The 12,876-nt window shown below is 46.8% G+C and overlaps 1 protein-coding gene across 1 annotated transcript; it reads left to right on the top strand.

Annotated features, from left to right (window-relative positions):
- The first annotated feature begins 1,625 nt into the window (after positions 1 to 1,625).
- ZPBP2 (zona pellucida binding protein 2) lies at positions 1,626 to 7,644 on the top strand. Its single transcript, XM_059869528.1, has 8 exons — positions 1,626 to 1,727; positions 2,879 to 2,956; positions 3,416 to 3,541; positions 3,848 to 4,009; positions 4,744 to 4,962; positions 5,927 to 6,012; positions 6,598 to 6,775; positions 7,313 to 7,644. The coding sequence occupies exons 1-8, from the start codon at positions 1,646 to 1,648 to the stop codon at positions 7,411 to 7,413; spliced, it is 1,032 nt and encodes a 343-aa protein (XP_059725511.1). The 5' UTR covers positions 1,626 to 1,645; the 3' UTR covers positions 7,414 to 7,644.
- The last annotated feature ends 5,232 nt before the right edge of the window (positions 7,645 to 12,876 follow it).

Genomic DNA, 12,876 nt, shown 5'->3' with positions numbered 1-12,876 from the left:
AACTTGATACCTCCTTTTTCACACTTTTATTTTTGTATTTTTACCAATTTTTTTCTTTTCTTTATTAAAGGAAACTCATAACTTAAGTGCTGTTTTTACATAGAAGCATTAAAACTTTCACAGCTCTCTGTAAAAATAACTCTTATTCCTATGTTGGTTGTTCCATATTTGTTATGCAAATACTGTGACATCATTTTTGGACACTAGCATGGTCTGGAGTGATAAATAGGACCTAGGTAGGTAAAATAAATACTATTTTGCTAATTTCCAGAGGCTTGGCCACCGTTCTGGTCTTGAGTATCTCGGAGTGTGCAGGGCAATCAAACGCGAGGACCCTCCGTGCCCTGTCAGCAGATTCTGGAGTGCTTTTGTATCACCCGCTCTAGAAACAAAATAGTTACATGTTTAAACGTTTCAAAGACATAGCAAGTTTTCCAAAACATGTAACTGACTTGAAAGTCACTTGCAATGATACTGTGGCATTTGGCTTCATTTTCGAGACAACACTATTCGCCCGGCACTTACTTTTGGTCACAGCAAGTGGCAGAATCACGGAATCTTGGAGGACTTTGGGTTGGAAGGGATTTTAAAAACCACCCAACTCCACCCCTGCCATGGCAGGGATACCTCCCACTATCCCAGGTTGCTCCAAGCCCTGTCCAACCTGGCTTTGGATGCTTCCAGGGACAATTTCCCAGGTAAATCCATTCCAGGGCATCACCACCCTCACAGAGCAGATTTTCTTCCCAAAATCCAATTTGAATCTCCCCATTTTAGTTGAAGCTGTTACCCTTGTCCTATCGCTTCAGACCCTTGTCCAAAATACATTTCCAGCTCTCTTGGAGCCCTTTTAGGTGCTGAAAGGGATGGGGTTTTGCTTTTAAGTGGAAAAATATGTGTCCTGTAATGACTTTCTACAGAAACCTGCAGCTGGAGAACACCCAGTACTCACAGCCCCTCAGGAGGAAAAGCCACAGGATGTGCCCAGCTCTTACTTTCAGTCTTTCTCACAGCAAGTGACAGAAACACAGAATCACAGAATGGTTTGGGTTGAAAGGGACCTTAAAGCCCATCCAGTTCCCCCCTCTCCCCCTCCATGAGCAGGGACACCTTCCACAGCCCAGGACAGGTTGAGCATTGACAGACCAAGCCATGATGGAGCCTCTTCACCCCTTGTCCCCCTGTACTTCCCTCTCCTTGTCCCACAGACTGAAAAAAACACTTTAGAGTCAAAAACACAGCTCACTGCGCACTGTGGAGGAGCGATGTGGGGCTGAAGGGTGACAACGGACGCGGGAGGGGGTGGCCTGGCCCGTCCTTCGCTGCCAAGCGCCTCAGGGACCCGAAAGCGAGACAACAACAACAACAAAAAACACCTCCCCACAACTAAATACTCTTTAAAAATCTCAGTGAAGTGCTGGCGAGGATGTTTTTAAAACTGTATAAAAAGCACGGGGCGTGGGCGAAGGAGCGGAGAAGGAGCGAGGGACCCCAGCGGGGACACCCCACCCTTCCCGCCCTCAGCCCTGAGGGGAGGAAAAAGGGCGGGAAGCGCCGGGCGCGCGCGGGGATGGAGGCGGGGGGGAGGGGGGGCCGTTAGCGCCCCCTCGCGCCCGCCGCGGCCGTTGTGAGGGGCGGCGGGAGGATGGCGGGGGGCGGCGGGCGGCCCCGCTGCCCCCCGGGCGCTCTCCTCGGCGTGGCGGCCGTGGTGGTGGCGGCAGGATGGGGTGAGAGGGACTAGGGGTGGGAAAGTAGCTGTGGGGATGTGTTGGTGCGAGGCTGGTCCGCTCAGGGGGTGAGAGAGGGGGTCGGAGGGTGTCAGTGGGTCCTACTTGCTGAGCTGGGGGGGGGGGGTCCCCATAGAATATTCCCTCAGAGTGGGAGATGACGCTCCCGAAGAGGGGACAGAAGGAGCTCCAGCGACACCCCATTGGTGGGTATATCTCTAATGTGGGGGACAATTGTCCCCAAAAAACCTTCCCTCTGAGGGACAAATGTCCCCAGAATCCTTCCCTCAGAGTGGGAGATGAAGCCCCTCAAGAGGGGACAGGTGGGCTCCATTAACACTCCATTGGTGGGTATATCTCCACTCTGAGGGACAAATGTCCCCCATAGAATCTTTCCTCAGAGTAGGAGATGAAGCCCCTCAAGAGGGGACAGAACAAGTTCCAGCAACACCCCATTGGTGGGCGCCTCTCCACTGTGGGGGACAAATGTCCCCCAAAAACCTTCCCTCTGAGGGACAAATGTCCCCAAAAAACCTTCCCTCTGAAGGACAAATGTCCCCAGAAAAGCTTTCCTCAGAGTGGGAGATGAAGCCCCTCAAGAGGGGACATGGAACTAAAGCCCCTTAAGAGGGGTTGTCATAGGTTCCAGTGACAACCCACTGTCCCCCAGGCTCAACCCTGGGACACAACAGTCAGGCAGGACCACCCCAGTGTGCCCATGGCCTGAAAAAATCCCTATTTCCAATAATTTCCACCTCTCCTGGGGATTCTTGTTACAAAAACCTCCATGCCTGCCATCAGCCTGCTGTTTTCCAGAAGGGAAAGGGCTGAGAGATCCCTGCCCTGTGTCTGCTCAGGGTCATACTACAGAACCTTCACTTTATAGTCAGATTTTATAATTATTTTAGTGGCTTTGTGTAAAGAGGAAGGTTCATCTGGTCTGGAACCCAGGCAGGTTTGCAACATGGACACTAAAACAATTAAAAAGTGACAGGTCAAACACAAGGGCTGTTGCTTGTTGCTAAGAAAAAAGCATAGGGAAAAAGGAAAAGACAAAATAAACAAAATGAGACAAAAGCCAGGGTGAAATAAAGGATTAACAATCACACATTTACATTCATCTCTAATATTCCAATTACTTTTCCCTGCAGTGAGAGCAGAACAGAAGGAAGAGCAATCTATTGATTTAATTGGAAAGAATGAAGTTTATGGTGACATCAGGCATGAAGGTAAACATGTCATTTTTTCCTATCTAAATTTAATTTTTACTGGAATTTGTAGTTTTAAGCCCAGGAATCAATATGTAGCACCAGTACAAATGGAACATTTTATGTGCAGAAAGAGGGATGGGGATGGAAATATATTTTGTCCCATAGTTCTGCTGGAAGCACTGATGAAAATTTAAAATCAAAATGAGGGTTTCACTGAAAAATCTGGTGCTTTTTTTAGCCCTGTACCACAGTTTGTGTGTGGGACACAAGTGTCTCCCTGTAACAGTCAGCACCAGCCACACTGTGGACAGTTCCAGGATATTAATTTAGAACAAATGGAGATTAATCTTTAATATTACACTTTACAATTCCAGAACTGAAAAACACTCTTTAAACACAATTTTAAATTAGGGGGGTTTTTTGGTGATTTCATTCAATGTCAGCATTTTACATCATTTACCTGATTCTGTGTTGCAGTGAATGTGTATGTTAAGGTGTTCACAAACAGCCCATTCCTGGTCTGTATGGATTTGGCTCTTTCTCAAGAAAGAATAATAGATCCCAACTATTTGTGGACGGGTCCAGATGGAAGAGTTTTACAAGGTTAGTTCAGACTAAAAATATCACATATATTTCTTCTTTCTATTCACACCCCCAGTGGTTTCTTAGCCCTTTGCCAGATATTTCCACAAGTTCTGACATTAAACTCCATTTCCCTTCTCCCTCTAAAAGTTACAGATACTTTTGCTAAAAAGGGAATTTAGTAGTAAATCCTAAAAGTCATAAATTTTAGATAATTTCAAGTAACGTGAACCAGCATCATTATGCACAGGAGCAAGATTTCTTCTTCAAATATTCTAAATGCATCCAAAAGTGGACATTCCTGGTAATCCAATATTTCTATTTTAGGGCAAAGCTATGTGAATCTGACAGAGACAGGGAAGCTGATGGTGATGGGTTTCATGGTGCCAATGTCTGGTGCCTACACTTGTACTCTCTCCCACAAAGTCATCGAAACCACAACACAGGAAGAAACAGAAATGGTTGAGGCCTATAAATTCATGGTTTATGGTAAGATTGCAAAGTTAGGAGTAAGCACATTGGTGGGTTTGTGAGCTCTGGGTTTATTGCAAGGCTTGATTAAAAAAAACACCAAAATAATTAAAAATTTATCCTGGAATAGAAAATAATTTTTTTACTTATAGACACACATGAACCTTTTCATGCTTTTGGACAAAGTTTAATATTACTGTTCCTAAGGATATATGGCAATAAAATAATCTCTACCCTTAGGTACAGAATTAACTGCAAGAATTCCAGAGTTATCTGAGATCTGCACTTCAGCCCCTTCCACCTCTTGTAACCACTCCTCACCAACATCACTTCCCACCCACAGCATAACAACCCAAAAAATGCTTGAGAAGCACTGACTTTTAAAATAATAATAAAATTACTCCTACACCATAATTGCATAGAATTGGCACCAATCTGTTTCAGACACACAGCTTTGCAGACAAGCTGGTTCTGTGCCACTTTACTATTTATCTCCTTTTTTTTGTTTGCTTTTGTTATTGGGAACAGAATCTCCAGTAAGTACATAAATTCCTGTATACTTCAAACTAAAATATCTCTTACTATTGAGTCAGCTCTGTCAAGGACAAACGTGTTGTGACACAATTAATGACAGTGCTTTATTTATTTATTTATATTTGAATAAAAGCCCACACTTCAGATACAAAAACTGATAATCTAAGATTCAATCTGTGATTACACCCCAGACTCACACCCAAGCTATTTCCTCCCAGCCTACAGGGAAGCTGACCATGCCTATCAGGTGTCTGTTCGCTTCAGCACAATGGGTTGCAGGCTGAGAAACAACGACTTGTTCATCCAGATATTAAAAAAAATCCTCAACAGCAGCATCTCCCACCTGACCTGCCACATCACAGGCTCATCCTACAAGTGCCACTCTATCCGGACACCAAAGGACGGCCTCCAGTATGAGCTCTTTGTTAATTTCCTAGGTAACCGATTTCAGTGCTTGTTTGGGAGGGATCGTTTATTGTTATGAGAAACTTGTGAGTGCTACAAACAATGTCTGAAAAACAGCAGAGTCAAGAGCACCTCTGAAAGTTGTTCCGGGTTTTTGGGGTTTTTTTGGAGTCCCTGTATTTTTTGTTGTTGCCCACAGATGGAGCTAAAACGCAGTTTTTATGTTAAATTTAGCGTTCAGCTTTTTACAATCCTTGAGAGAGCTTAGAGAGGATTGCCAGAAAGAGGCAGCCCATAATACACTCTAATGTCACTGTCATATTTAGGTTTTCAGTGTTTGAGTTTTAGTAAGTCTGGGACCACTCTGGTTTTAGAATCATAGAATGATTTGGGTAGGGAGGGTCCTTAAAGCTCATTCAGTCCCCCCCTGCCATGGGCAAGGACACCTTCCACTAGACCAACTGGAAAGTCCCATCCAGCCCAGCCTTGAATTTTTTGCTTGATTCTAGGAAACTGCACAGAGCTAAAGCAAGAGCCTCACAGCTCCCTCATGGCAATACTGAGGTGGTTTCACTTCTCAAACAAGTTAAATCAGCTGATGCTGCCTTGAGTTAGAGATGGTTTATCACTGAGAGAAGGGAATTATTCTTTAATTCTCTGACCACATTCACTCCTGTATCTGTTCTCACCACGCACCAAGAGGGACCATCCAACAGGTTATGGAACAGTTCTGTGGATATTTTTCCCTAAGTAAAGCTAAGAAACTTTCATGACCCAAAGATTTTTAATTTTACATAAAACTTCAGCCCTTTTAGGACCATGAGGTTGCTATGTGAGACACTCCTTCCACTCTCTCAGTTAAATGTATTTTCCCCCAATTTTATATTGGTCAGTCTCCGACTCTTATTAAACAAAGGAAGGAACTGGACAGAAACCACAAGGACCTAATCTATCTTTTTTCCCCTTTTTCATGCATCTTTTTTCCTCCATCCATAGTCAATCCATTTGCACCAGGATGGGAAGAAGTTTGCCAGGAGTTTCCTTATGATTGTGAAGATGTGACAAACAGGAGAGTCCGACAGGTTCTGTGTCAGTCACCTCGTGTCTTCTCTGCCCCTTTAACACCCACCTCTGCCTTAGCTCCTGCAGTTGTGACTGGTAGTAATCCATCTTTACCCAGATTTTGTGGGATTAATATTGTAAGTGATGATTCGTGGATTTAAAATAATTCCATTCAGGAAGAAAAATGGGTTTAGAGGTCAAATTGATACAAATAGCTTTAAAAAACCAGTTAAAACATCAGGCTTATTACCTGCTTTGTATTTGCTTCTAATAATAAAGAAGGATAAACATTATTATTTATATTGAGCTTCCAGTCCTCTAAATGAAATTTTTGATTTATGATTTGGTCAATGGAATGCAATTTAAAGTAAGTCTACTGTAGTCAATTTCTAAAATCTTTTCTCTCTACCTTCTAAATATTAAATCCTGGGATCAGCTCACATCCTAGGTCTGAATCCAGGCCCCTTGAAGCTAAGGAATACTCCCAATAAGGGTGACGAGTCAGTGTGTGGAAATCAGGACTAGAAAATATTTCCTGTTATTTTTAAATCAATAAAAATCAACCAACTATGGTTTTTTTTTCTCCCAATACTTCTGAATTTTAGGCAGCAGAGCAAATTGGGAAGTTTTTCCATCAGCTGAGGCATGTTTTGAAGCATGAGTTTCAGGCTGCTCCTACAATACAGTACGTGGACAACAGCTTCTCCATGACTCCCATCGACAGCTGTCGGCCAGGTTTTGGGAGAAACCACCACACCCACCAGAACTGTGCCAGCTGCTGTGGTAAATATAAAATACATCCATTTAAATATAGCTCATAGATTTAAATATAGCTGATTAGAGCTGGGCACAGAGCTCTGGGGAGGATTAAGGAAATATTGGGGTCAAAAGCAGGGATATTTCTGTTCATCCTTTGGGAGGATATTCACATTATAGCTTTAAAGTAATGATAGGAAATGAGCCAGTGGAGCATGTCAGTGCATTCACAGGTGTAGTTGCATTTCCAAGCAACGTAGAAGTAGTGCAGTGGGTTTTTTTCCTTCCAGGTGTCACTGGTGAGTGACAATCCCCAGGACCCAGAGCCTATAAGAAACAATTCCCCTCATGGAAGTCCTGCTAGAAAATTCTCTGCTGATTTTTCAAGTTCTTTTGCAGCACCTGCTGCAGGATGTAGAGTTGGGGGGGATTTAGCCAGAGGCTCAGGGAGCTCTGGAAGGGTAGGAGCTCCCACAGGACACTGGGAAGGCTCACAGGGCTGTCTGATGGCCCCCCTGAGATGGGGGGAAAGTGGCTGGAACCCCGATTCTGTTCTCTTCACAGTGGTTTGTGATCCTGGAACTTACAGTCCCAACAATGAGGTGACGTGTCAGACCTGTGCCGTGCCTGAAGCCAGAATGTATGGAGCAAAATCCTGCCATTAAACTGGCAGAGAATGGAAAGCCAAAGAGCAGCTGTGAAAGAATTCTTGGTGTTGTGGTGTTCTTTTCATTTTAGCTGCCAATCCTGGAATCCTCTGTTCTCTTTGGAACAAAACATCCTCATTCATACACCCCTAGGTTTTCCGGTGTTCAGGGACCCCTTAGACTGGAAAAAGCACTGCTTAAAACACAGTGTTCATGCAAGGAAAACTAATTAAATGGGAAAAAAAGGAAGTTTGTCACGTGGCTTAGTGCAGAGTCTGTTACTTGGTGGTGACACCAGACACGCCACAGCTTTGTGCTGCTCAGAGAACACAAAGGAGCTGCAAACAATTCCAGGCAGGATGGCAGGTGGCTGTGGTGGAGTTATGTGCCAGACTGGCATATGCCAAAATCTCTGTGAGGAATTTCTAGCAGATATTAACAGAAGTATTTGATCTTTGAGATTTAAAAGCATTACATTCTCCCCTGCTTTTTTTTTTTTTTTTTTTTTTTCCTACATTTCTTTCACTGTTTCTGAAATGTTCCAGCCTGAACATGAGGAGAAAGGAAAATCAGGTCTCTAAAACAAAAGGGTGAGTAACAGATTACACCCAGATTACACAGCCCAGCCTTCAGGAGGATTAAGGACCCAGATTATGGTTCTCTCCTTGTCCCCAGAATAAAGATGGAATATTCCAGAGGGAAGCAGAGAGTCTGCAGAGCCTCTTTCACCTCCTCCTGCAGCACCAAAGCCTCATGCAGGGCCTGGCTGGCCCCAGGTGCTGCAGGAACAGCCGATCCTCTTACACCAGCTGCGAATTCCTGACGAGTTCACCGGATGATACAAATTGCCAAAGCACTGAGCTAATGGGAACGTTTTCTTCCCAGAGAAACCTCACCCCAGGCTGCTTTGGAAGGTTAGCTGCTGGATCTGCAATGATCCATCACCCTGCTCACAGAGTGAGTAAAGATTATTTGAGAACAATCAAGAACTTCATGTGTAAATCCAGCTGCTCCCCAGTCCCAGCTGAGCCTCCCGTGGCACAGCTCCTGGAACATGGGCTTTCAGAGCTTCTTTCTAAGCTGCTCCCTGTGGGAGTTCCTACCTTCCAGACTCACTTTATTGAGGGACGTCAGAGAGCTCAGTTTCTTGAAAGCAGTGCCCAGCTTCCCTCCTTTCTTTCACAAAGAAAAACTAAGTCAAGCAAAAGAAGCATCTCCCACTCAACCACCTCAACTTCTTACAACATCTCGAAATTCCTTGGTGGGTATTCATCCAAAAATCGACCCAATTCAACCCAGTTTAACTTATCCATAGTGACAGGAACACAGCAGGAGACAGCACGGGCACAGACCCCGCTCCGAGCTTTTCAGAGTCATTACTTATTAAATACTAAGGAATAAAGTGTGCTGTAATGAGCATTTCCACTGCCCTTGGGCTGATTATCCTGGCTGCCAACTGGACACTGTGCACAGCTCAGGCTGAGACAGATGAAGCAGCCGGGCTCAGCGGTGCTGCCTGCTTCTCTTGGCCTATTTCAGCAGGAGGAAATGCCACATGCATCAATTATGAGGGAAAAAAGCTGTAAGTACCTACTAAGTGCCATGGAGAGTCATAAAGGAACTGTACTCCCTCCTGAAAGCTCTTACAGCACCTTCACTTCTTCAGTGGGCCTCAAACTGAGTGGGAAAATTTAAGTTGGATACACAGAGGAGATCTTTCCCTCTGGGGGTGGTGAGGCCCTGGCACAGGTTGCCCAGAGGAGCAGTGGCTGCCCCTGGATCCCTGGAAGTGTCCAAGGCCAGGTTGGGCAGAGCTTGGAGCAACCTGGAACAGTGGAAGGTGTCCCTGCCCTGACAGGGGGTGCAGGTGATGAGTTTTAATATCCCTTCCAACCCAAACCATCTTGGAATTCTATGATTCTAAAAGCAGAAAAATAGTTCAAATATTTAAGTATCGCATTGCAAAGGAGTTTGTGTCAGCAATTCTGTGGAGACTCGTAAAACCCTGACAGGAAGTGGCTTCTCTCTGACCTTTTCTGTGTGAAAGTCCTCTGCATCCAGCTGGAGCTGGGTGCCTGGGGCAGCAGCTGAGCCTTTCGTGGCTGACACCATCCCTCACACCTCTCTCTTCCCTGTCACACCTCAGGATGTACAAATCCCTGTGATCAGCTCTCACCTCAACTGTTCCCATCCTTCTCTACCTCCCACAGCTGCAACAGCTCTGCAGGATCTTTCCTCACTGCTTTAAAACCTCCCAAATCCTCCTCTTCTGCTTGGCTCTGGCTTTACAGGAGGAATGATGGAAAGCTGGACTGTGCCTGATGCTGTTGGTGAGATGGGGCAACTCCATCACCCCTGCAAGTCTCAGCCCTTTGAACCCCCACTTTAACCTGCCCTGGTCCCACAGCTCCAACCTCACTCTGTGCCAAGGACCACCACAACACCTTGAGAACGCTGAGGAGTTGTCACAAAAAATAAATTTAGAATTTCAAACTTCCCGTCCTCTTCTCCACACAGACCTCCTGGATCTCAGCACGTACTGACAGCACATGAGAGCTTTGAAACATCCACAAATGGCAAAAATAACAGGAATAATCTGCCAGCTGGAAGCTGCAACCCATTGTTTTCCCATCAGAGCTGCCTGGAACAACCCACTTGAGAAACACTTAAGGAACACGTGTTCAAACATTCACTGCAGAGCTGCAAGCAGTGATGGGACTCATCCATCGGGTGACAGTGACACTTTGGCTCCGCTGGGAAAGTTGTCTTGTAAGTCCCTGCAGCACCTTCATTAACCCAAAATCAAGATATTCCACTAAATTTAAGCCAAGAGGAGTTGAAGGAGCCACAGAGCTGCCCAGGACACAACTCATGGCCCCTGCTCACAGGTGATAAGGAGAGGAGCTGTGGGAAGAAGACAGAGCAGGTGCCATGGGATTGGCACATCCCAGGTACTCACCACACCTGGCATGGGTGTGGTGCAGCCCTGGCTAATCCAGGAATTCCTCCAAGGACACAACCAGGAGCCATTTTGGTGGAAAAATGCTTGAAAACAAAGTTTGACGAAGAGTTGAGGATGTTCCAAGGGTGCCCAGGTGACACTGAAAGTGCCACAGACACAGATCCCTGGTGCTTCCACAGGAGGATGAAGCTGAGCCCCAGATCATAGATGCTGATGGTCCTGGGTCTTCTAAGACAGGAAAAATACCTGGAAATACAACATTTCCCTCTGAGAGTGAAAACTTTGAGGGTCACACAATTTCAATAATTGGTACAACTTCATCCTAAAAGAACAGCTGTTGGAAAATGATCCCTGGACTCAGCCATGCCTGCCTTGGACGAGTGATGAGAGGGAAAATCACCAAGGAGTCTGGAGGGGAGTGCGTGGCTGGCTGAACTGTTGAGCTCTCAACCACAGGCACAGGAAGTGCTATTGTGATTTTTAGCTCTGCTTCATTTTCCTACCCACTGAAATTAAATTTTCTCCTGCCCAAGCCCAGTGACCACACGATGTGCCCAGCAGCCTTCCTAGAACCACTGGCATCATTGGATTAATGAGTCCTGTGCAGGCAGTGAACAAGGATGATTCATTATTGGCAGCAATGCAGCTGTACAAGGATTTTTTTGGGGGTGAAAGAAATAAATAAGGTCCCTGAGTGAAAGGCGGTGATGAAGTGTAGCCTGGCTTTAATCCCAGTGAAATTGCTGCCATCACTCCTAATTATTGATAAATATTTTTCTAATTGTGGAAATTAAACAATTAGACATCCTTCCTTCCCTCTTGGAAATCTAATCAGTTCAAAGTTCAGGATGCAGTCTGGAAACATGCTCCACTTGTAGGCAGGGGAGAACAAGGCTTCTCCCAAAATTTTCTCCCAAACCCCCCCCCTGCTTTTAGCTTTGCTGCTGGGAGCATGGCCCCACTGGCAGGGTGTCCCCTGCATATCCTGGGGGTTTCCTAGGAACACTCCTCCATCCCTGTGATCCCAAGGCATTCCAGGGCCAGGCAGGCAAAGAGTCATCCCTGCCAAGAGGATTCAGGTCACAGATCTTGCCCCAGTGACACGTTTTCCTCCATCCTGGAGAGGAGAGCAGGCCGGTTAATGACCGGGCGGGCAGAGCTCCTTGGAAGTTAATAACGGAGATTTACCGGCGTGCTGGAACGCACAGAAGGAGGTCACGCTGTTAATTCTCCTGCTGCTGATCCCTGTGGATAAATCTACATCAGGAAACGAATTACCCAGAGAGGGGTATGTCCTAGGTTGACTATATGATGCTTTTATCCCCAATCGTCTCATTACCGTTTATGCTGAATAGTAAGTTTTGCACCTTTAAGACTTGCTCCAAGGATTGAGGGGGGGAGAGGAGGCGCGCAGTTTTAAAAGGGATGATTCTAATTCCTTGCTGAAGGAGAAGTGCTGCCTTTAACACTGAGCCCCTCGTACCCACCGTGCCGAATGCCAGCTCCCACTCTGAGCAGGGTCTGGCCCCAGAGCACCTCGCAACTGGAAAGAGTGGGGTGAGAAAAATCCTTCCTTGAGATTGAAGCCATCTGGCAAGCTGTGTCCCTCTGCTCCCAAGACTCCAGGATGGCCACAGCACCCCAGGAAAAATCCCCAGAAAGTCATTTTTCTGTTCTTCCCCATTCCCTGTCATACCCGATTAAATATCTGACAGTACTGACAGCCTAAATCCAGCACAATTCCATCCCACACCAAGTGACCTTCCCAACTCTTACTGCAGATTTTTGTTAGACTTCTTGTGTATTTTATCCCCCTGCACACCCACACAGGCCAGTGGCTGTTCCACATCCAGACAAACCCCTGGAATCCATTTCCTTTCCCCCGTGCTCATCAGTGTGGGCTGTAATGAGCCTGATGGTTTCTATCCAAGCAATTCCAGAGACAGGATCCAGAGCACGGCTGACCCCGGGGGACTCAGCATCATCCAGCCCAGTGAGAGGGGACACCTGCAGGACTCCAGGGAGCCACGGCCCCACGGACAGGGTGGCAGCTGGGGGCAGTGTCCTTCGTGTCCCCCAGCCCTCCCCAGCTGCTCCGGGAGCCGCGGGAGGAGGATCCCCAGGGAGTGACCGGAGCGGGGACGGCAGCCATCTGCTCCAGAGCCCGGGGTCTGCGTCTGGAGACAGCCGAGTGACAAACAAGGTTAATGTCCCACGAGCGGGAGCTGTCACTCTGCGTTAGGGCCCGGCTTTCACCTTCCATGGCACAAGACTCCAGCACGGAACACGCGGGGAGAGGCGCCGGCAAACCGGGACGGGGCTGTGACCGGAGAGGCCTCTTGCGGGGACCGGTGGGACCGTGGTGTTGGAAGGGCTTGTCCCTCCCGGCCGCCAGGATCCGGCCCGAGTACCACGCGATGCCGGGGGCTGCTCGGGTGGCGACGGGAGGGCAGGCAGCAGAGCAGAGCCCTGGGAAACCATTCCACGGTGTCCTGGGGGTTGTGGGGACCGGCACGGTG

The sequence above is a fragment of the Haemorhous mexicanus genome, chromosome 28 (assembly GCF_027477595.1).
Source record: "Haemorhous mexicanus isolate bHaeMex1 chromosome 28, bHaeMex1.pri, whole genome shotgun sequence".
NCBI lineage: Eukaryota > Metazoa > Chordata > Aves > Passeriformes > Fringillidae > Haemorhous > Haemorhous mexicanus.
Note: the sequence above shows the minus strand (reverse complement) of the source record. Positions and strands in the feature narration are given on the sequence as shown.